The following is a 20,063-nucleotide window of genomic DNA, read 5'->3' as shown; positions in this document are numbered from 1 at the left end:
ATGAATATATGTTGAATATGTTATGACAATACATTATAATTTGTATATTTATAATTCCTTTATATTCAAACATGACTGGTTTCAAGTATGCAGTGCCTATATATTTTTTAACTTATTCAGTATTAGGGCTAATGATCAGCTACTCTGAAAAAGCAGCTAGTTGAGTTTCAAACAGAATGTGTAAGCAATATAAAAAATACAGATTCCTACCTAATTATATTGCTCAATAGTTCACTCTCATTTAAATGAGTCTCAGAAGATGAAAATAACTTCACTAAGGAAAAAATTGCTGGGAGACACTCTGATTCTATTGTGTCCATGTATAGACCATGTTTTCTATAGATGCTGTTATGGCTTAAGGGAGATGGCTGAATTTTCCATCCTGTGTATTTAACAACATGTTGACGAAAGGCTGTTCTACCTAGCATAAACTTAAACCAGTGCTCATAATCTGAGTCTCATTGATTATAAAGGTTTTTTTTTAGTGTGGCTTCTGTCTGGCCTACCAACTGCCAAAGGAATAAGCAATTTGTTATACTGTTTTTCTACCTTTAATAAGAATCAAAATATCTCTCACCTTTCTGAAAGGGAAGTTACCTGAAATATAATTATGATTTGAAAAGGAAAAATATGGAGTCTTGAGCTTAGATCTTTGGATGATGTAGCGTTAGCCAGTAAGGATACTTTAGTTCTGCTCCTGTGCGCATGCCATATATGTGGCTTGAGATCAGTAGAGTAAAGCAACTTTGGTTACTGAGCCGAAGTCAAATGTTCTATCATCACACCAAAATAATTGTAAGGTGTTTGTAACACCTATATGCTTCCTCACATTTCTCATTTTTATATACATAGCCCTTTTAGCCCTCCTTCCCAATTAAGTCAACATGTTTGTTTTGGGAACGCTAATATAAAATGAAATTGAGGTTCTGCTGTGGAGCCATCCTATAAATATAATTCAAGATAAACTTTCTCATAGATTTATATAACTAATCCTATAAGTTTACTTAATGAAGTGGAAGTTTTGTTTTATTTTAAACTATAACTGATCTGGTGTGACTCATTCTGCTGAATTCTTTAATAGGATCACATACTTTGAGAATATAGCAAGGCAAATAACATTGGTACATATTATTATGTTATTATTTGGTATAACATTTATCATGTATACTTAACTCACGTTTCCTTTTAACAACTTTAGATACTTGAAGTTGCAGATAATGACATCACAAATTTATTGTATTAATAAAACTATCATTTTATATTAGCATTATTTTTGTATTGCAAACTTTGTCAAAATCCTTGGGCTTTATACAACATAAACACAAACTGGGAAGGGCTACTTCAGGCTACTAATCTACAGGACTGGGCTGCATATGATTTAGTAAATTTGATGAACAAGAATTTAAATTTTGAAAAGTAATGAATTTGTGTTCAGTGATTATACACATACCACTGTGGGATAGGTGATGTCTAGTTACAACGAGATTTACAAAGATGTACTATAGTTTGAAAGTAATTTTATGTATTAGGGAAGTTAAATACATTTTTAAGCCAAAGGAAATTGGGGGGAGGATTGTTTTTTACATATAAGGTTGCCAGATTTCTCAACTGTCAGTGCTGCTGTTTAATGTTAAGTTGGCTCATGCTGACCGAAGTGTTTTCAACGGATTATAATGAGTACCAGTAATATATAGTACAATCTAATGTGTCTAATAGAATCCACTGAATAGACTGAATTACTTCTCAATAAAACACTGTCCTGTTCAGATCCTGAATGAAAACGTGGTCATCATGCTGTAATAACCATATTGAAAGAGCCTGTATTAACAGACTAGAAAGTATAATGACTGAGTAATGTTAAATACTTGAAAGATTTTATAGTGCAAAGCACAGTTAATTGTTGCAAAGCTACAAGCTGATTAACTGAAATGAATGCATATTTTATTATGCATGTATTATGCAATGCTAGCCACTCCTGGAGAACTGAATTAAACTCTTTCACAGTTTTTTTCCCCACTGTTAAGAAATATCCAATATTATCCAGTTGAGAAGAAGGAGTCAAATGACAGAGACTGAATAACTCCATAGTGATACTGTTTGTTCACAATTAAGCCAACATTTTAAAAAGGTCTTGCATTTTCTTTATTGAGGAATATGTGAGATAGTTTTGAAAAAAATATAGTTGTGATTTTAAGATGGAAATTGTATCAATATTAAAAGTTGAGAATTCCTCAGGACTGGAAAAAATAATTTAGAGTGTAATTACTGTCAGCTCTGAACCTGACAATTATTTGATTGCTAGATTATTTATTAGCAAAGAAATAAATTTATCTCATTACAAAAACTCAGTCCACCTTTACCAACTGGCTAACAGCAGAAACTTCACAGATTTAGTATGACTAGATAAATTGCATTATTATACAGGAAAAGAAGTCATATGTATACATGGGAACCTGATCCATTCCAACTGCTTGGATATGCTTTTGAATGTGTGTTTGTGTGATGAGTTAATGTTTTCTGGAATGAATGTTGTTTCCTTGATGGCTCTGATTCTCAAAATTTCCCAGGTTTCTCTCTGCATGAAAGCAAAGGTCTTAAAATAGGTTTATAAGTACTTTTCGTGTAATAAAAAGCAAACAGATCGATACCAGAATTGGTTGTTGCCAAAAGAAGGAACAGTGGAAGGATCACATCCTTTCTTGGGTGTTTCAGTGGCATGTTTTATTTGGAGTGAATGCATCTTTGCAAAATGTCAATTGAAATAGATAAAAAGTAGGATATAATTTCAAATGCAAACCCAAAATCAATACAATATATGTGCTATACTTACATAGTTACATTTTTTCCTTAAATTATTGTGGTGACGGACAGATAACCTTAGAGGCAATTATTCATTTTTCATGGATGGATGGATGCAAAATTACACCTATTGGTCTAGCTGATATGTTCACTGATATTATAATGAAACAAAATATAACTTCCATTATGGACTAATCTATAAAGATCGGGCATGGTGAATTTAATTTAAACTAAATCCTCTGGGTGTTGTAAAATAAAAGATCTTAAGTAAACACTTGTGCATACAGTACACTGGAAAGGAGAGTAGTCATAATGATTCCTGTTAATCCATTCAATGGAAAAGAAAAAAAGAAAATTTGATAATAAAGTTCATAGCTTTTTTATACATTAATGCTTTAATATGGTTAATAAGATGAACAAAATAAAGTTAAGCTTGATTCTTGGTGATTAGTTGGATGCAGCTTTCTCCTTTAACAAATTTACAGCTTTGGTGTTTACTTTTACTCTCCCTTTTACACTCGGCTATCATCTTCTGAAATTAAAAGAGAATATAGCTCAGGATTGGACTGTGGGGTTCTTGGTGCTCTCTAAGCTTGGTTGTATTCTGATAAGGTTACCTAGTTTGAAATGAAATGCCTGCAAAAAATAACACAGCTCAGAGAGCACCATGGACAACCCATTCAACCCTTAATATGAAAACAGATGTCATACAATAGGGGTAGAAACCAGGTATGGTGAATAAGGTATGAATTCCCTTTCATTTATGACTTGAAGCAAAATACCATCAGTTTTGTCTTAAATTGGATTCCCCCACTGAGTAACAGATTGGACATGATCTAAAATGGTCCTGTACAACTCTGAGTTGTATACTTAGAGATATATATAATCTACTAAAATTTTTACCATTGAATTTTGTGCTATACAAATCATTACCTTGTTCATTGTTGCAGAAATTCAACCAAGTTTTTTGAAATTATTATAATTAATTATTCAGACCAATGCAAATATTTCATGCAAAACAGATATCTAATTGTAAAGAAAAAAAGATTTCTCTTTACTGTAAAATAAAACAAATGCTAGTTATGGGTGATGAATGAATTGACCAAAGCAATTTAAAATAACAGATATATGCATATATACAGGGAAATACATACAGCTACCCGTACAGAAGTATATGCTTATTTTATTACAACACTTCAGTCTACACTTTGTAAGAAGAGTTAAGAAATCACATAAACAGAAATTGAGTACAGATATTGCAATAGGCTTAATGCAGTATTTGAAATTTAATAATCTAAGGTTGGTTATTTCAAATATTTTAGTCGTGCACTCTATAACAGAAATAAAGTTCAAGTTATCTCTTTAATATTATTCAAGGGAAATCCTCATTAAAATTAATGCTAGTTTTGACTTTGTCAAAGGGCAGAATTTTAATAAGAGATAATGAGTATACTGCATTGAGATGAATTAAGCAAGGTGGTTTGCTAGAATTTTAATCATTTTTATTTGCATTAAATAACTACTTTGCATTATTTTAAAAAATACTTGTAAACATATATATAATAGGTATAATCTTTGCAGTGGTGGATTTCAAAAATTGTTTGAACCTACTCTGTGGGTGTGGCCTCCTTTGTGGGAGTGGCTTGCCACCCATGTGACCAGATGGGAGTGGTTTGCCGCCCATGTGACCGTATATGAAGATACTGACGACAGTTGTCAGAACCACCTTAAATTACCTCACACACAGCACTGGCATGCATAAGAATATGATGTAAACTTGTTTTTTAAAAGTCATCTTTGGTTTGCGTTAAAACAACTTCAACATACGCAATGTTCTGATTGCACCACAAACACAGTAGTTATCCTTACCTTTCACAGAGGCACTGAGTTTTATAAATATGAGCATGATAGTGTAGAATAATCATATCCAAGGACCAGTGGTGGGTTTCAAAATTTTTTGGAACCTCTTCTGTAGGTGTGGCCTGCTTTCCGGGTCCACTGGTGGAACATCTTCTAACGGTTTGGTAGATTTGATGAACCGGTTCTACCGAATAGGTGCAAACTGGTAGGAACCCACCTCTGAATCTTTGTCACTTATTAAATCAAACTGATATTTCAGAATGAAAAAAGAAACAGTAAAATTTGGGGGATACCATATGTTTGATTTAACTATATGCTACAAATGTTAATGAGCATTCCACTTGAAAGTTCACCCCCATTCCAGGTATGGGGTGGGTGGCAATAGGTAATAGGATTACTTCCTATTAGAAAAATACAAAATGGAAAACTATTGTTCATTACAAGGTAGAGTTTACATTTTAAATGTTCTTTGTATATTAACAGATTAGAATAAAATTAGAGACTTCAAATAATTAAATAATTTAAACAGCTCTCTCTCCTCCCACCTCTCTCTTTCTGACTCATTAGAGACCTTTTTAATCCATTTATTCATCTTCACACCAATCAAGAAATACTTCCAATACCTCAGTTAATATGAGCATGCACATTGGTCAAACTTGTAATATTTTAAAATATTCTCTTATAATGGCAATCTTTAATTTACTAGAGAAAATTGTATTCTACATTGTTACCTAAAATTCCAATAGTTCTAAATATTGCTGATGACCTGTTGATTTTGCTATTGTTTTCATAATATAACTTATATCTTCTGTATTTTAAATCCAATGGTTTTTTTAAAAAAAATGGAAAAGGGTAGTGTTATGTCCCTACACATATTGAAAGCAGGCTCATAGTAACAACAGTTTCAAATTAAAATAATTTGAATTTAAAGAATTAGATTGTAGATTGTAGATTTGAGTTGTCATTTTTTCCTGACTCTCTAATTGTTATGCATTATTTCTTTATGTTATATTTGAAAACAAGTTCAAAATCAACCAATGTGAGTATATATGATAGTAAAAAAGTCAAAGAAAATACTATTGCATTTATTGAAACGAATTTATTAAAACTAATCCCAGATTAATTCTCTCTTTTTTTCTCCCTCATGTACATGTTGGTTTACCGACAAATGCCCGATAGTCATATGTGCACCGACAAAACCGCGCCGGACAAATGAGCGCCGTCAAAATCACTAATCGATTTTCAACAATAGCGCGCCGACAATAGCACGCCGACAAAATTGCGTGCTGGGCCTTTAACATAGTGGAACACCTTAAAAACGTACGTTATAATGCAGTCAGCACAGTCAGGCAGCAAGCAAGTCTAAATACGTGCAACTATCAAGACGTCTTGCTGCAATTCTTCCTACATATGCAGGGCGTGATCGAACGGACTATCTGCCTGCCATATGTCATAATATTGACATCTAAATTAATTCAAATTATTTAGTGACATAATAATTTTTAATAATAAATTTTTACTGCTGAGTTTTTAAATTATTTATTGACATACTAAATTTTTACGGCTTTTTAAATGGTGTGCGGTTGTCATCATCGCGCTTTTGTCGCTGCGATTTTATCATCATGAATTTGTCGACGCGATGGTGATGTTGCGTTTTAATCGGCACAGTTTTGTCGGCGCGCATATGTTAATTGCGCAATTGTCAGGTCACGGTACATGTGCAACTACATATACACACATGCGTAGAGAGCTCACTATTGTTTTTTTATGCTCCAATATGTGTTGCTTCAAGCGTTGAATTTCATTCATTTCTAGAAAAGGTCTATATGTACTTCTTAATTCACATGATTCCCATTTCTGCTTCATTAAAATTATTCATATGAAATTTTTTACAGATAAAAGCAAAATTTCTTTTGATGTTAACATCTTAGTTTCCATACCTATGACACCTAAAAGGTATGACATAATTTTTTCCCTTGTAATAAAATTTTTAATGTTTAACTATAATCTTTTTTAGATAGCATAAGCAATAAGTAGGCTTTGGAATTCATTAAATACTTTAACTTGGTTTCAGTCATTAATCTCAGCAGTCATTTTGTGTGTGTGTGTGTGTGTGTGTGTGTGTGTGTTGGAAACCAATAGAGATTATTCTTTAGTTCTCTGAGTGGTTCAGCTGCTGTCATCACGGTATACATAGTCCTCAAATTATGGCCATTTGTTCAACAACTGTTCAAATTTATGGTTTCATTGAATAGAAGGCCTTGTGACCAGTTCCTGAAATTATAGCTGTTGCAGTGTCTCTGCATGTTATCTGATCAGAATTTGGGCATTTGGCAGCCAGTCTGCACCTACAGGCACGCTTCATTTACTTTCATCCGCTTATCTGCTCTTAATTTTACCCTTGAGGTCCTGCGCTTTGTGACTTCCCCCGTCCGTTTGGTTCCAGTGCTGACCAAGCATGCCACATTGGGCCTTGGTGAGGCAGTTTTTGGCTTCACAAGGTTTTCTTTTCCAGTTCTTGCATGAGGTGAGCTACGGCGGCAGAGTGCAGGGCAGTGAGGACAGCTGGGCTGGAAAGATTGGGGCAGTTTCCTGGGCAGTGGTTTTGCAGTGCATTGTTGGAGCTTCCTGTGGCAGCTGGGATTTTTTTGGAGTCTTTCTTATGCTGTGGTGCTTGGCTGGGCTGGGCTTTGTACTTTGAAGGTTTTGATGTTCTGCTGCAGCTCAGGATGAGCTACAGATCTGTACATTGTGGAAACAAAACAACCACTTCATAAACACATGGCGCAACATAGGGGAACAAACCCATCAGGACAAGATTCAGCAGTCCGTCTGCATTTAAAAGACAAAGACCATTCTTTTGAAGAAAGCAAAGTTTTGGACAGAGAGGACTGCTGGTTTGAAAGATGGGTCAAAGAGACCATCTACGTCAAAATGAACAGAGGGGGAGGAATACAATACAGTCCTTTCCACAGTTCCAAGAAGGTTCTACACCCATTTGCACTACTCAAGTGACCCTGACGGCACAGATAAACTTCCAGGTAGCCACAATGATTCTCTAAAAGAATGCAAATGACCACATGTCTGCAAGAAATATAAATCTTCCATTCCTCACTATCCAGCCAGAGCTGAAGAAGCTTCTTGGATGATAAGTCTTCAAAGAAAAATAAGAAAGTCCAGTTACCTTATGAAAAGCATCTTTGGGAATTCCAATTATGGTTATTAAAGATGTACCTGTAAATACATATCCCTAAACTGCAAAAAGAAAAAAAGCCAAACCCATTATATAGATTTCTCATTTAATTTCACATTGAACTATAGCAGTTACTTGTACTTTCACAATCTGTTTTTTACAATCTTTATTTTTAAATTATATTATTTTCTGATTTGGACAAAGGACAAAGATATAAAATTCTAAAAATACTATAAAGGATGTGGCCAGACATTAAATATTGGTTGAGCCCAAAAAATCTATTTTCATCTTACTATGCTGGATTTATCATTATATCTTTGCATGACATTCGGCTCTTGTAAGCAACAAAGATGAGAGATAAACATTTCTAAGAAATTATGTTAATTTGGTAGTATCTTATGAAATGTTCTTCCATTAGCAAAACGTATCCAATATAGAACCAGATAATGCAATCACATTATGCAGTCAGATAATATATTTATTTAAAAGAAGTAGAATTTACAAAAAAAAAAAAAAAGCATAAATACTGTGATGAAAACATACTCCTGCCCTTTCCCACAATATAGGTTGCTTTTATATTGCTTTGCAATCTTAGGGAAAGACTCAGTTATTTATAGAATTGTAGACACGTGCTATGTTTTTTCTATCGCATGCACTGATTTACCTCTGGAGATTGAATGTGAAGCATTTCACAGCATGCATATATATTTGGGTTATTTAACTAGAATCTGTTTGTTACCAGTATGTAAGGTTACAATGATGGTGTGGGTCACTTAAAACAATTTTGAACTGTCTGTACGCGTGTACACTTTGTTACACTTTCTGATCTAATATTTAAATAAAGATATTATATCCCCAATCATTTTGCTTACTAGCCAATGAACCTTCAATTTTGACAGATTATTTCTAAATTTATTTCTTTGTTAGCGGTTATGTTCTATGGCAGTATACCACAAGGATAAATTTATTTTGGATCACAGAGTAAATGTCCTTTGTTTTGTTTCAAAGGACTTTATGCTCTCCAGAAATAATTAATGTTTTAACTGATTACATTATTATGGCTTTGCCCAAGGTAATTTGAGAATTGTTTTACTACAGAACTGAGAGATTAATTCCATGAAGATCACATCTTTTCCATTTCTTTTGTGGACATTTATATTGTATAATGGCATAATGCATCCTATTTAACTGTTCAATTTAGAGGAAGTATTACATTCCACAAAGAAATGTTACCATATCATCATAGGAAGTTTTATGATACATATGCATAAGATTAAAATGTAATGCAAACTAATTCCCTCCAGCTCCGCCCAGGCCACCACAGGTGCCCCTGAAACAAGTGATGTCGAGCTGTTCACACCATTCTAGCCCCATCCCCATGTCCTCCGAGGTCAAACACAACCTTAATGCAGCCCTCAATGAAATCGAGTTTGACACCCCTGATTTACAGGATATAGTTAAGATTCACATATTCACTGTTGAGTGTATGGATTTCTTTAGTAGAAAGATATTGGATGATCGCAACACATATAAATCTATTATGTCATTATGACTAAAATACATTTGTTACACTTTCATCTCTCGGAGAAAACCCAGTTGTGATGCTTGTTAAATGAGCGTATTTTTTTGTTCCTCTTCCAGACAAGTAGCTGATCCAAGAAGTGAAAAAAGAAAAGGAATACAGAATAAACTATGCTTCACTATAATTTCACTATAATTTTCTTCTCCCATTTTGGTCCTGACCTGAATCTTCTTTGCATCTAATAATTAACAGAGGGAGAAAATGCCTATTGCTGCCACTTCTGATAGCATAAAAAAAATCCTCATACTGTTTCCCAGTTTGACCCTAGTTTGCCTTCAAGAAATGACAGTTCCTTTAAAAACAAAGCAATATATCAGATGTGAAAGCACAACCTTTATGATAAATGCAGCATCAAGTTTGACTATCCTTAGAAAAAGATCTTCTAAGAGACTAATTATCCAAAAAGGTGGCAATGGAAAAACGTTAAAGCAGGGAATCATCATTATTAGTTTCCCCAGATCTGGCTTTTCTTCAAGAATTCAAGGTTTCCCTTCGTTTTATCTTCACACCACACTGGTTTTCAAGGACATGCTGTAGCAACTTTCACCTGCATTAATCCCTTTGGATCTCTCTTCTGTATGACTTTTCACTGTCTATCACAACAATTTCCTTTGAATCTGGGGTTTTATTTGTTGTCCCTAAACCTTTAAGGGACCATATGTGCTTTATAGCATGTAGGTATTTAATTGAATAGTATAAATCTCTAGTAGAAATAATTAAGCAGAGAACATGAAAATCACTTGAAAGCTGGTCAAGTTCATATAGAGAAAATCGTTAACAGGAAAAATGGAGGTAGTATTTTTTATGTAATTTTGCTATCTTATATTTTTCTGTAGAAAAAATATATCCCTTTTATAATTTTTAAAAAGAGAATGAAACAATATGAACAAGTAATACTGGCAGTTACCTGTAATTATTATAAATTATCCTATTTAGCTCTTCTTTCTTCATTAGAAATTTACACATAGATTAATGTATTAATAGTGATGGAGAAATGTACAATATATACAATAGAAAAAACATTTCCTTAAGTATCTGGAGTTTTTCCATTATAGATTTTTAAAATATACTTTTATTTTTCCCAACCTGTATACTTCCTTTTTCACTTTCCTATCAATATGAGGTGTGTTTTAGAAAGTATAAAGCATATGTTAATATAGCTTACTCATACAGTTTGGGCAGTTGTTAATGTTACGGTTACAGCTTTTTAATAATAATGTAAGGATATTAGAATTCTATAAGGCAGAAATTCAGAATTTATGGTATGTAATTATGCTAATACCAGCTATTTATATCATAGTAGAATTGTATCAATGTGGTTTAAAGAGTCTGCAGTCTATTAGCCTCTTTCAAAGCTAAGATTGCAGCAGTTGGGATTATTTTGCATGTGGAATCTATCTTTGCCACTCTGCTTTCTTCAAAATGAAGAATTTTAATTTCCATTGTTTAAAAGTCTTATCAAAAATATTTTGTTATATTTCAAGTTGTCTTATTAGTTTGGTCAAATGTTTCGAGATCTTGTTCTTTTAGAAGCACAAGGGTAAAAAAAAGTGAAATTGTAGTTTATTTTACATTCTTTGTTTAATAGGTATGCAGATATTTACGACAGCATTTTTTGTGTGTGTGCTGTCTGCAGTATGGAATATTAGCTTAAATTGGATTCCTAAATCTTATGTATTCATCTACTTCTTTAATCTTATGCCATAATAGTTAATAACATAGAATTCGAGTAATTGAAGAAGGCAATCACAAGATGCAATACTATTTTTACAACTTAAGTTATACTGTAGTATAAAAAATTTAGAACATGATTTGCATGTTTATATATTAAAATATAAAAATTGGCAAAATTTGATTAACTGTATTTCTAATTAATCTCCATGTACCTTCTAAAGAATACCATAATACCTCTAGATTTCAGTAAAGATTTTATTTTATTTGACAGTTACAGATGAAAAATACTCTTGTATTATTTTTTCAGTATTAATATTGTTGGACTCCAACTGAGCAAATAAAAAAATCCGAACATGAAGCACAAAGTAAAATACCAGTAATCATAATATTAAAAATATGATAAGCATACATACCTGGAAAGATGCGCTCAAAATGCAAGGTCAGAGGGCACCCAATATTCCTTGAGGAAATTTGTTCCAAAGTTTGGGGGTTGCTAAAGGGACGGCTAATTGTTTAGCACAAAATCTATGGAGATTTTAAGTCATCCAGGTCATGGTTGTCCCAAAGGCCAGGAGGCAACTAGACTTTCCTGTTTTTTCTTTGAAGACATTTCACTTCTCATCCAAGAAGCTTCTTCGGCTCTGACTGGATGGTGGGAATGGAAAATTTATATTCCTTGCAGACAGCTGGTCATTTGCATACTTTTAGAGAGTTGTTGAGGCCCCTTGGAGGTTTATCTATGTCCTTGGAGTCATTGAGTAGCGTAAATGTTTGAGGGCGCCTTCTTGGCTGCAGGATGTTTTCTGTCCCGTGTCCCACCACTATTGATGTTGGGCGCAGGCTATTGGGGAAGAGTCTGTGGTTTGCATCTCAAACCGAAGTGCAAGTGGTTCCTGTAGTCTGCAATTTTTTCTGGAAATCCATTCATACTCCCACACCATTTGAAAGGTGTTCATCCCAAAGTACATAGCTAAAAGTCTAAGGAGATTCTCAGTCATCCAGATCATGTTGTCTCAAAGGTGCTTTTCTAGGAGGCAACTGGACTTTCTTGTTTTTCTTGGATGAAACATTTTGCATCTCATCCAAGAAGCTTCTTTAGCTATGACTGGATGGTGAAGAATGGACAAAATGAAAAGCAAAACGTCTTCAAAGAAAAATCAAGAAAGTCCAGTTGCCCCTGAAAAACACCTTTGGGACAATTGCTTAGCATGTATGCCTACTTATTATGGATATGGATGTAATCTATCTAGCATTGTGGTTTTGTATTCAGTAGTTATATTTTGGAGAGAATCCAATTCATTTCAGTTTTTGTTTCGGTCACAGACCAGCATTAAAGAGAATACTTTTTGAAAATTGAGAACAAGCTTTCAGTTTTCTAGTCTCCTTCATATTATTATACAAGTAAATATTTGAGAAAGGAAAACTAAAGCATATGAAAATATTTATAGAATTTAACAATTCCATTGTGTTGCTTCTGATTATGGATGCCATTAATCTTTTGTATTGTTGCATATCCTGAATAGTTTTTGTAAGGTTATGTGTGCTTTATGTAATGATGGATCTCCTCTCCTATCGTCACTTTTTTGACTCCCAATTATTGCCTGAATAAGTCCCTATGGTTTTCTTAGCAAGATTTTTCAGAAATGATTTGTAATTGCCTGCTTCCTAGGGCCGACAGAAAGTGACTGGCCCAAGATCATTCAACTGGCTTTGTGCTTAAGTTAGGGCTTGGACTTAACTTACTTGGACTTAATCTTCGTAAATGTCAATGTCCATAAGGCAGTGACCGTTGCATTGTGAAGGCCAGGGGCAGGACGTCACGGATTACAGCACGCCATTGATTCCGATTTAGGGCGGCTTGTTGGGCATCGGTTCGAAGGGAGCCCAGATACCCCCAACGCATCGGTTCGGCCGTGTGCGCTAGTTGTTGTTACATTATCCGTGTGTTGTCCTGCCATTGGGTTCTCAGCTTGTTTCACGGTTCCGTCGCCACGGGAACCAACACTCCCCATTTATCCGGGCTTGTGACCGGCTATGGTTTCTCATAGGCTGGGTTTATGTTAAGTTAGGGCTAGAATTCATGGTTTCCCGGTTTCTAGTCTGGTGCCTTAACTGCAACGTGAATCTGGCTTTTTTATATATAAGCTGGTCTATTATTAATAACACCATCAACAACCTCATGTTGCACCATATCAATGTGCAGATGTGATATGCAATACAAAGAACTGTCTTGTGATCTTGATAAGCTTTAAATGAAAACATTGTGGCTTTATCCCTAATATTCTGGAGGAAAAGACTGGTACAGCTAGTCCTCAAATTAAACCACTATCAAAGACAAAATTTCTGTTATTAAGTGAGATATTTATTAAGTGAATTTTGTCCTATTTTACAACCTTTCTTGCCTCAGTTGTTAAGTGAGTCACTGCAGTTGATAAGTATGTAACCTGGATAAATGAATTTGGCTTTCCATTGATTTCACATGACCATGGGACACAACAGTCATAAGTATTGCTGAGCATATTGTTAACCATCTGGATTTTGATCACATTATCATGAGAAGTTGCAAAAGTTGTAATGTGAAAAATGGTCATAAGTCACTTTGTTCAGTGCTGTTGCAACTTTGGTCATTAAATGAATTGTTGTAAGTCAAGGACTACCTGTATTTGAGTAATATGATTGAGCCACACAAGATATAGAAATAGTTATCAAAAATAATTCCTTGCCTTAATGTTAGAATATCAAATCAGTGAGTGCGTAGCATTAATCAAGTTTTATTTTAAGTTTTTATGAACCTTTGTGCACATTTAATTAGGAAATTAAAGATGTGTCTGCTGATAGAGAAACACCGTACTTCTTCCAAATGACTCCAGGTAATACCAGAGATCTTCCCACAGATAGATCTGCAGTAAACAAGTGTCTTGATATATCCTGTACTAGCAGATGTGTTAGAAAAAGAGATGCAAATAAGGAAAAGACCCAGGACTGGCATCATAGCTGCAATAGTCATATAGTTACATTAAATCCCAATTTAAAATTCTCACCATTACACCTGTTCCTTCAATCCCTTTCTATATGAGTTACGCTCACAACCATAAAATGGCATTTTGGCTAGGCTGTGAATAGGCATCTGCAAGGTGGGTTACAAGTGACAAAACCTGGTTCATATCAGAAAAAAAACCCAAGGCTCATCAGTAGGTGAGGTCACATTTTGATACCATGTCAGATAACCATAAGATTTATTTTTCATTTTAACACGATCTCAGTTTGCTGTGTATAGCAAAGAAAGGGTAAAGTTGGTATGGAGCATTTAATGAGGTTTACAGAAGTACTGTAATTATTTGGTCTGCATTCAGTGTCTGTTGTTAAACAGTGGCATCTTTAGGTAATTACAGACTCTTATCTTCAACAGTTTTCTTTAGTATGAATGAAACCGGAGAACCATTTCATAGTTGCTTCATAGATTCATGCTGATCTTAAATTTATTTACAATTAAGCCATGAAGGTAGAACAAATTCAAAGGCAGGAATAATTTCTGTAGGATTTCTTATTAAAAGTGCAGAATTGTTGAGTAGTTCTTTTTCAGGGCTGTGTTTCAAATTTGATTTCAACAAATAAACATAGCTCTTCTCTATAACTGTCTAAGTAGTTCCACTTGGGATTATATTCCAATTATAGAAGTCTATATGATGGCGCTCACATAGGGCTTTGATGTGTTTACATATGATCTGATTGAAATTGTTCATACCAGTTCAAGTGGCCTGATTCTGAAATAAATGTCTAGAATAGTAGATATATGTTCTCCATTTATTTTCATAAAAATTATACCACATTTTAACTCAGTGGACTTTTTTCTTCATAACATAGTTTACTTTCTAACATGTAGTTGTCTATCTACTTCCTGTCCAAATATACTCTGCATTACAACTTATTTTGTCAAATACAATTAATTCTTTATGATGCCATTAATGGCACCTCTTCTTCCCATCTTAGGATATTAAGACTGTAAAAACCCTTTCTGCCAAATTACTATATCAAATATCAATTTATTATTTTATAATATATATTTAAATATTTATTAATTTATTATTAAATATTAATTAATTAAATAGTATTTTTTCCAAACAAAATTAACATATTAGAAAGAAATTTCAAGGCTGATCTAAATCCTGAAATTGAATGTTGTACAGATCAGTAACAATGAATGAATATTTGTGTCTTCCCTTTGTCAGTTGTGCTAGTTTACTGATGAACACAACAGAAGATTGCCTGGAATATCTATTCTGCATTCAGAAAATCCAGAATGTCTTGCCACGTATGTAAAATCAAGATTAATTGCTTTCTTATTGTATGCTTCTTATAGTGGAATATCACATACAGGTAGTCCTCAACTTATAACAGTTCACTTAGTGACTATTCAAAGTTACACAGCACTGAAAAACATGACTGTTTTTCACACTTAAGACTATTGCAGTATCCACATAGTCATGTGATCAAAAATTGGATGCTTAGCAACAGACTCGTATTTATGACAGTTGCAGTGTCCCAGGCTCATGTGTTCACTTTTTGTGACTTTCTGACAAGCAAAGTCAACGGGGAAGGAAAATTCACTTAACAATATTCACTTCACATATTTCTACCTTACCAATTGCAATGGTTCACTGAACAGATGTGGTAAAAAGGGGCAAAATACACTTAATAAATGCTTCATATAGCAGCAAAAATTTTGGGCTCAATTGTGGTCGTAAGTTGAGGATTACCTGTAGTTTGAGACCTAGTTTAAGAGAAAGCAATCCATTTTATGAACTTGTATCAAGATAACAAATTAGTATTATAAATATTTTAGGAATAAAATATTAGAGATAAAAGAGTATAATTTCTAGGAATTGTTTCCTAAAACATAATTTGAATAAACATGATGTGTACAAAGCAAAAAGCACTAAATATTTCACTTTATATTACTATTTTTTCTCTTTCTTGTCTATCATTTGTCACTACAAGATGTCACTTTCATCTTACTGCTATACAATTTTAAATATCTAATTGTAATAAATAAAATATTAGAAGTAATAATTCATAAATTACAGAAAGAAGCTTAATCTAGGAAAGAACATAAAAGTGACTATTTTGGTTGTAAATATGGTAGCAATAGCACTTAGACTTATATACTGCTTTACAGTGCTTTGCAGCCCTCTCTAAACGGTTAACAGATTCAGCATATTGCCCCCAATAATTTGGGTTCTCGGAAAGATGGAAGGCTGAATCAACCTTGAGCATGTTGAGATTTCAACTGCCAAATTGCAGTCAGCAGTCACTCAGCAGAAATAGCCTGCAGTACTACACTTTAACCACTGTGCCACTGCGGCCCAATAAGAACAGTTATGGTACAGATAGCAAGGTATTTTGTTAACATATTGCATTGATTTAGCATTTGGATATAATTACTAATTAGATAAGTATAAAAATTATTTCTGTTACTAAGATATAAAACACATTTTATGTATATGTGATGGGTTCATAAGTCATTATAGCCTCTATTTTTTCACTTTTTCAAAAATGCAGGCAAGAAACAATATATGTTTTTGAAAAGTTTATTCTAAAAAGTTCTAATGTTTTTCTTTTTAATTCTCGAAGAAGTAGGAGATTAAGAATTGGAGCAGATTGCTGAAATGGTTCAAGTCCTTTAAATCTGCTCAGGTCTCTGGATGTTTCTCATAATTAAAATTAACAGGTTCAACTTGTCTTCTCTGCAATTTATAGGCAAAATACATAACTGAAATTATGTATACAGTTTGCTTGCAGAGTTTAATTCCTTAGTATGAAGGAAAAATCAATAAATGCTCTTGTAGACAAACTTTGAAATAAGCTTTATTTAAAGCTTCTCACTTTGATTCATTCCTTATCAGTATTTTTAATAAGCAGTCATGCAAGCATATTTAGCGTTGCCTGTGGCATTTAATTCCATTTTTTTGGCTATATAATTCTTAATTTAGAAGATCAAGCATCTTATAAGCTTAAATAGGGCGAAATGCTACTGCTTCGGGTCTGTTCGCCCAAACTGGTCTTAAAAATGCTACCAGTTTGTCCGAGCCGGCAGTAAAAAAATGCTTTTAAAAAGTTTTTAAAAATGTTCCGACGATCGCAGGGCACAGCTGATTGTCACAGCTGATCCATTGGGGCCCGAGTGTGGCCCACAGCCGCTGTGATACTGCGAAAAACTGCAGCAGCAGTCCTCCAAGGCCTTGCAGAAGGATGAGGAAAGGAGGCACAGGGCAGATGTACAGGGCTGAACAGAGGGGTAGACCTAGTTCTCCCTTGAGGTCTAGATCGCCCATTAGATCCAGGTCTAGGTCTCCTCACTGGGGGGATTCCCCAGTGTATCTCAGGAACATTTCACCTCCCCCCCCACTCTCCATGGTGGAACAGGCCCCTATCTAAGGGATACTTTTCAGTGCAGGGGGGGCAGGGGGGGATAGTCCCATCAGGCCATCATTGGCTCCACAGTCTGAAGGCTGTGCACAAGAGGAGGAGGAGGATTCCTTCATTAGAGACATGGAGCAGCTTCCAGAAAGCATTCAGAGGTTTATCTCCTCTGCAATTTCACATGGAATTTCTGATGGGTTACAGAAGGGGTCTATGCGACTCACAATGGTGGCAAAGGTCCCTGGGGGAGGTGCCACTGCTCAGGCCAGGCCGAGGCCTTCTCCCTTGGAGGTGTGCTGGCCTGTTTCTCCTTCTCTGGCTAGCGAGGGTTCCATGGCAAGGGATCTGGTTCAGAGAGAGAGAGATATGTCTGATGATGAGGATCTCTCAAAACCTGAGGCACCAGCATTCTCTGGTCTGTTTCCTCCAGATTTGTTCAAGTCACTGTTGCGCAAGGCCAGGGCCACAGCGCAACTGGGTGAGACAGAGGACGCCAAGTCGGGTGCCCACAGTGGACCCTCCATTGGTGGCATTCGCATCCACATCAACGGTGGTGTCCGGTGATGTGGCTGATTACTTGAAGGTCGAGGACAAGAAGGCAGAGCTGACCCTTCGTAAAACATTCCAGTCTTCCGCGTGGGCCATCAAGGCAGCTGCCTCTGCGTCGTTTTTCAGCCGCATGGCTATCCTTTGGCTACAACAGATGCAGGAAAGGATTCTGCCTGAGGAGGTGCGTACTCATCAAGATCTCAACAAGCTGCTTGCTGTTGCTCAATTCTCTGCGGACGCTACTCTCCATGCCATGAAGTATGCTCACAGGCAATGGCGGCCTCGGTGACCTCCCGACGTTTCCTGTGGCTGAGGGGGTGGCAAGCAGAGAACAAGGCAAAGTGGCACCTGGCATCATTGCCTTATTCCGGGGGATCCCTTTTCAGTATCCCGTTGGACCCAATCCTCGTTGAGGACAAGAATAAAAAGGTCATGCCTACGCCCGCAAAGAAGTCAGAGCAAAAATCTGTGCCTTACTTTCAGAAGCAGTCCTATACTCATTCAGATCAGGAGGCGCAGCACAGCAGGTATTTTCCGAGATCAGATAGGCAGTCAGATAGGCACTAAACCAGGGATAGGCCTAGGTTCCAACCCCAGGGAAAGAGGCCCTTTTGGGGGGGAGGTGGCCATCCCATAGCGACCCCACCTATAGGCGGCAGACTATTTCTGTTTGCGGACAGCTGGGCTGAGATTACCACTGACACCTGGGTTCTGAATACCATCAGATTTGGCCTGTGCCTATAGTTTCTCTCCTGTCGCCGAACCATTTTCAGACATTTTCGGTCACCAAGAGTAAAGATAAACGCTCTCTCATGAGGCAGGCGATCCAACACCTAGAGATTAGGGTGGTGGAACCGGTTCCACCAGACCAAGTGGGGTCAGGTTTCTATTCCACCTCTTTGTCGTTTCGAAGAGTTCGGGGGGATGGAGGGCGATTCTGGTTCTTAAACTGCTAAATTTTCACTTAGTCTATAGAAGATTCAAGATGGCATAGCTTAAATCCATCTTGGCGGGGGTCAGGCGCAATGACTTCATGGCCTCTATCAACCTGACGGAGGCTTACCTCCATATCCCCATCTTCCCTGGCCATTGTAAGTATCTTAGGTTCTCCTATTTAGGTAGCTACTACCAGTATAGGGCCCTACCGTTTTGTTTGGCATCGGCGTCTCGGACCTTCACTAAGGTCCTAGCCGAACTGGCGGCTTACCTCCGTGACCGCTCTATCAGGGTCCAATGCTATCTTGATGACATCTTAGTCCAAGCAGCATCGTTTGGGTGGGCGATGGAGGATCTTTCGTTGGTGGTATCCACACTACAGCAGTTAGGATTTTTGGTTAATCTAGATAAGAGTTCCCTTGTTCCCACCACCAGGATTCCTCACCTGGGGACCATCATAGACTCTAAGCTGACGAAGGTGTTCCATGACCGTAAAGTTAATTTGTTAGCAGTAGTTAGACAAATTAGAAGTCAACGTTTTATCCCTGTAGTAGTTCTCTTCAGCTTGCTGGGGAAATTCATTTCTTGCATAGACGTGGTGCCTTGGGCTCATCTACACGCAAATCCTCTCCAGTGGCGTCTCCTGCCACATCAGAGGTCAAACTCCAGTAATTCCGAGGAAAAGGTTCCAGTGACACCACAGGTGCAGCTGTAATTGATGTGGTGGCTCTCCCCAGCGTTACACAAGGACTGCGAGTTCAGGGAGCTGGAGCGCCTCATCCTGACAACAGACGCCTGCTTGTACGGGTGGGAAGCTCTCTTGGAGTCCTGGATGGCGCAGGGGCGTTGGACCTGGTTGGCCCTCCAACATAATATAAATTGGCTGGAACTGCGAGCGATTCACTTGGCATTGCGGCACTTCAAGGACAATGTTCGGGATGAAGACGTCTTGGTGCTGACCGACAACGTGGCGGCGAAGGCCCATGTCAACCAACAGGGCGCCACACACTCCAGGGTTCTTCGAACCGAAGCAATGGCACTTGGCACCTG

General features: G+C 36.3%; 1 protein-coding gene across 5 annotated transcripts in view; it reads left to right on the top strand.

Moving 5' to 3' along the window:
* The window catches only part of RALYL (RALY RNA binding protein like), a 220,267-nt gene that overhangs the window by 11,867 nt on the left and 188,337 nt on the right, over positions 1–20,063 (top strand). For 2 of the 5 annotated variants that reach the window (XM_014056216.2, XM_087706909.1), the window contains one exon: positions 15,338–15,420. The exons of 2 other annotated variants lie outside the window; for them this stretch is intronic. In XM_014056216.2, coding sequence (XP_013911691.1) covers positions 15,354–15,420 — 67 coding nt within the window. In that variant the 5' untranslated portion in view covers positions 15,338–15,353. Of the gene's footprint in view, positions 1–6,596; positions 6,616–15,337; positions 15,421–20,063 lie in introns of those variants that run through there. One more of the 5 variants, XM_087706908.1, reaches the window with a different exon arrangement.

This window comes from Thamnophis sirtalis, unplaced genomic scaffold, assembly GCF_051295495.1.
Source record: "Thamnophis sirtalis isolate CommonGarterSnake01/CBP01778 unplaced genomic scaffold, rThaSir2_p1.2 scaffold_2, whole genome shotgun sequence".
NCBI lineage: Eukaryota > Metazoa > Chordata > Lepidosauria > Squamata > Natricidae > Thamnophis > Thamnophis sirtalis.
Note: the sequence above shows the minus strand (reverse complement) of the source record. Positions and strands in the feature narration are given on the sequence as shown.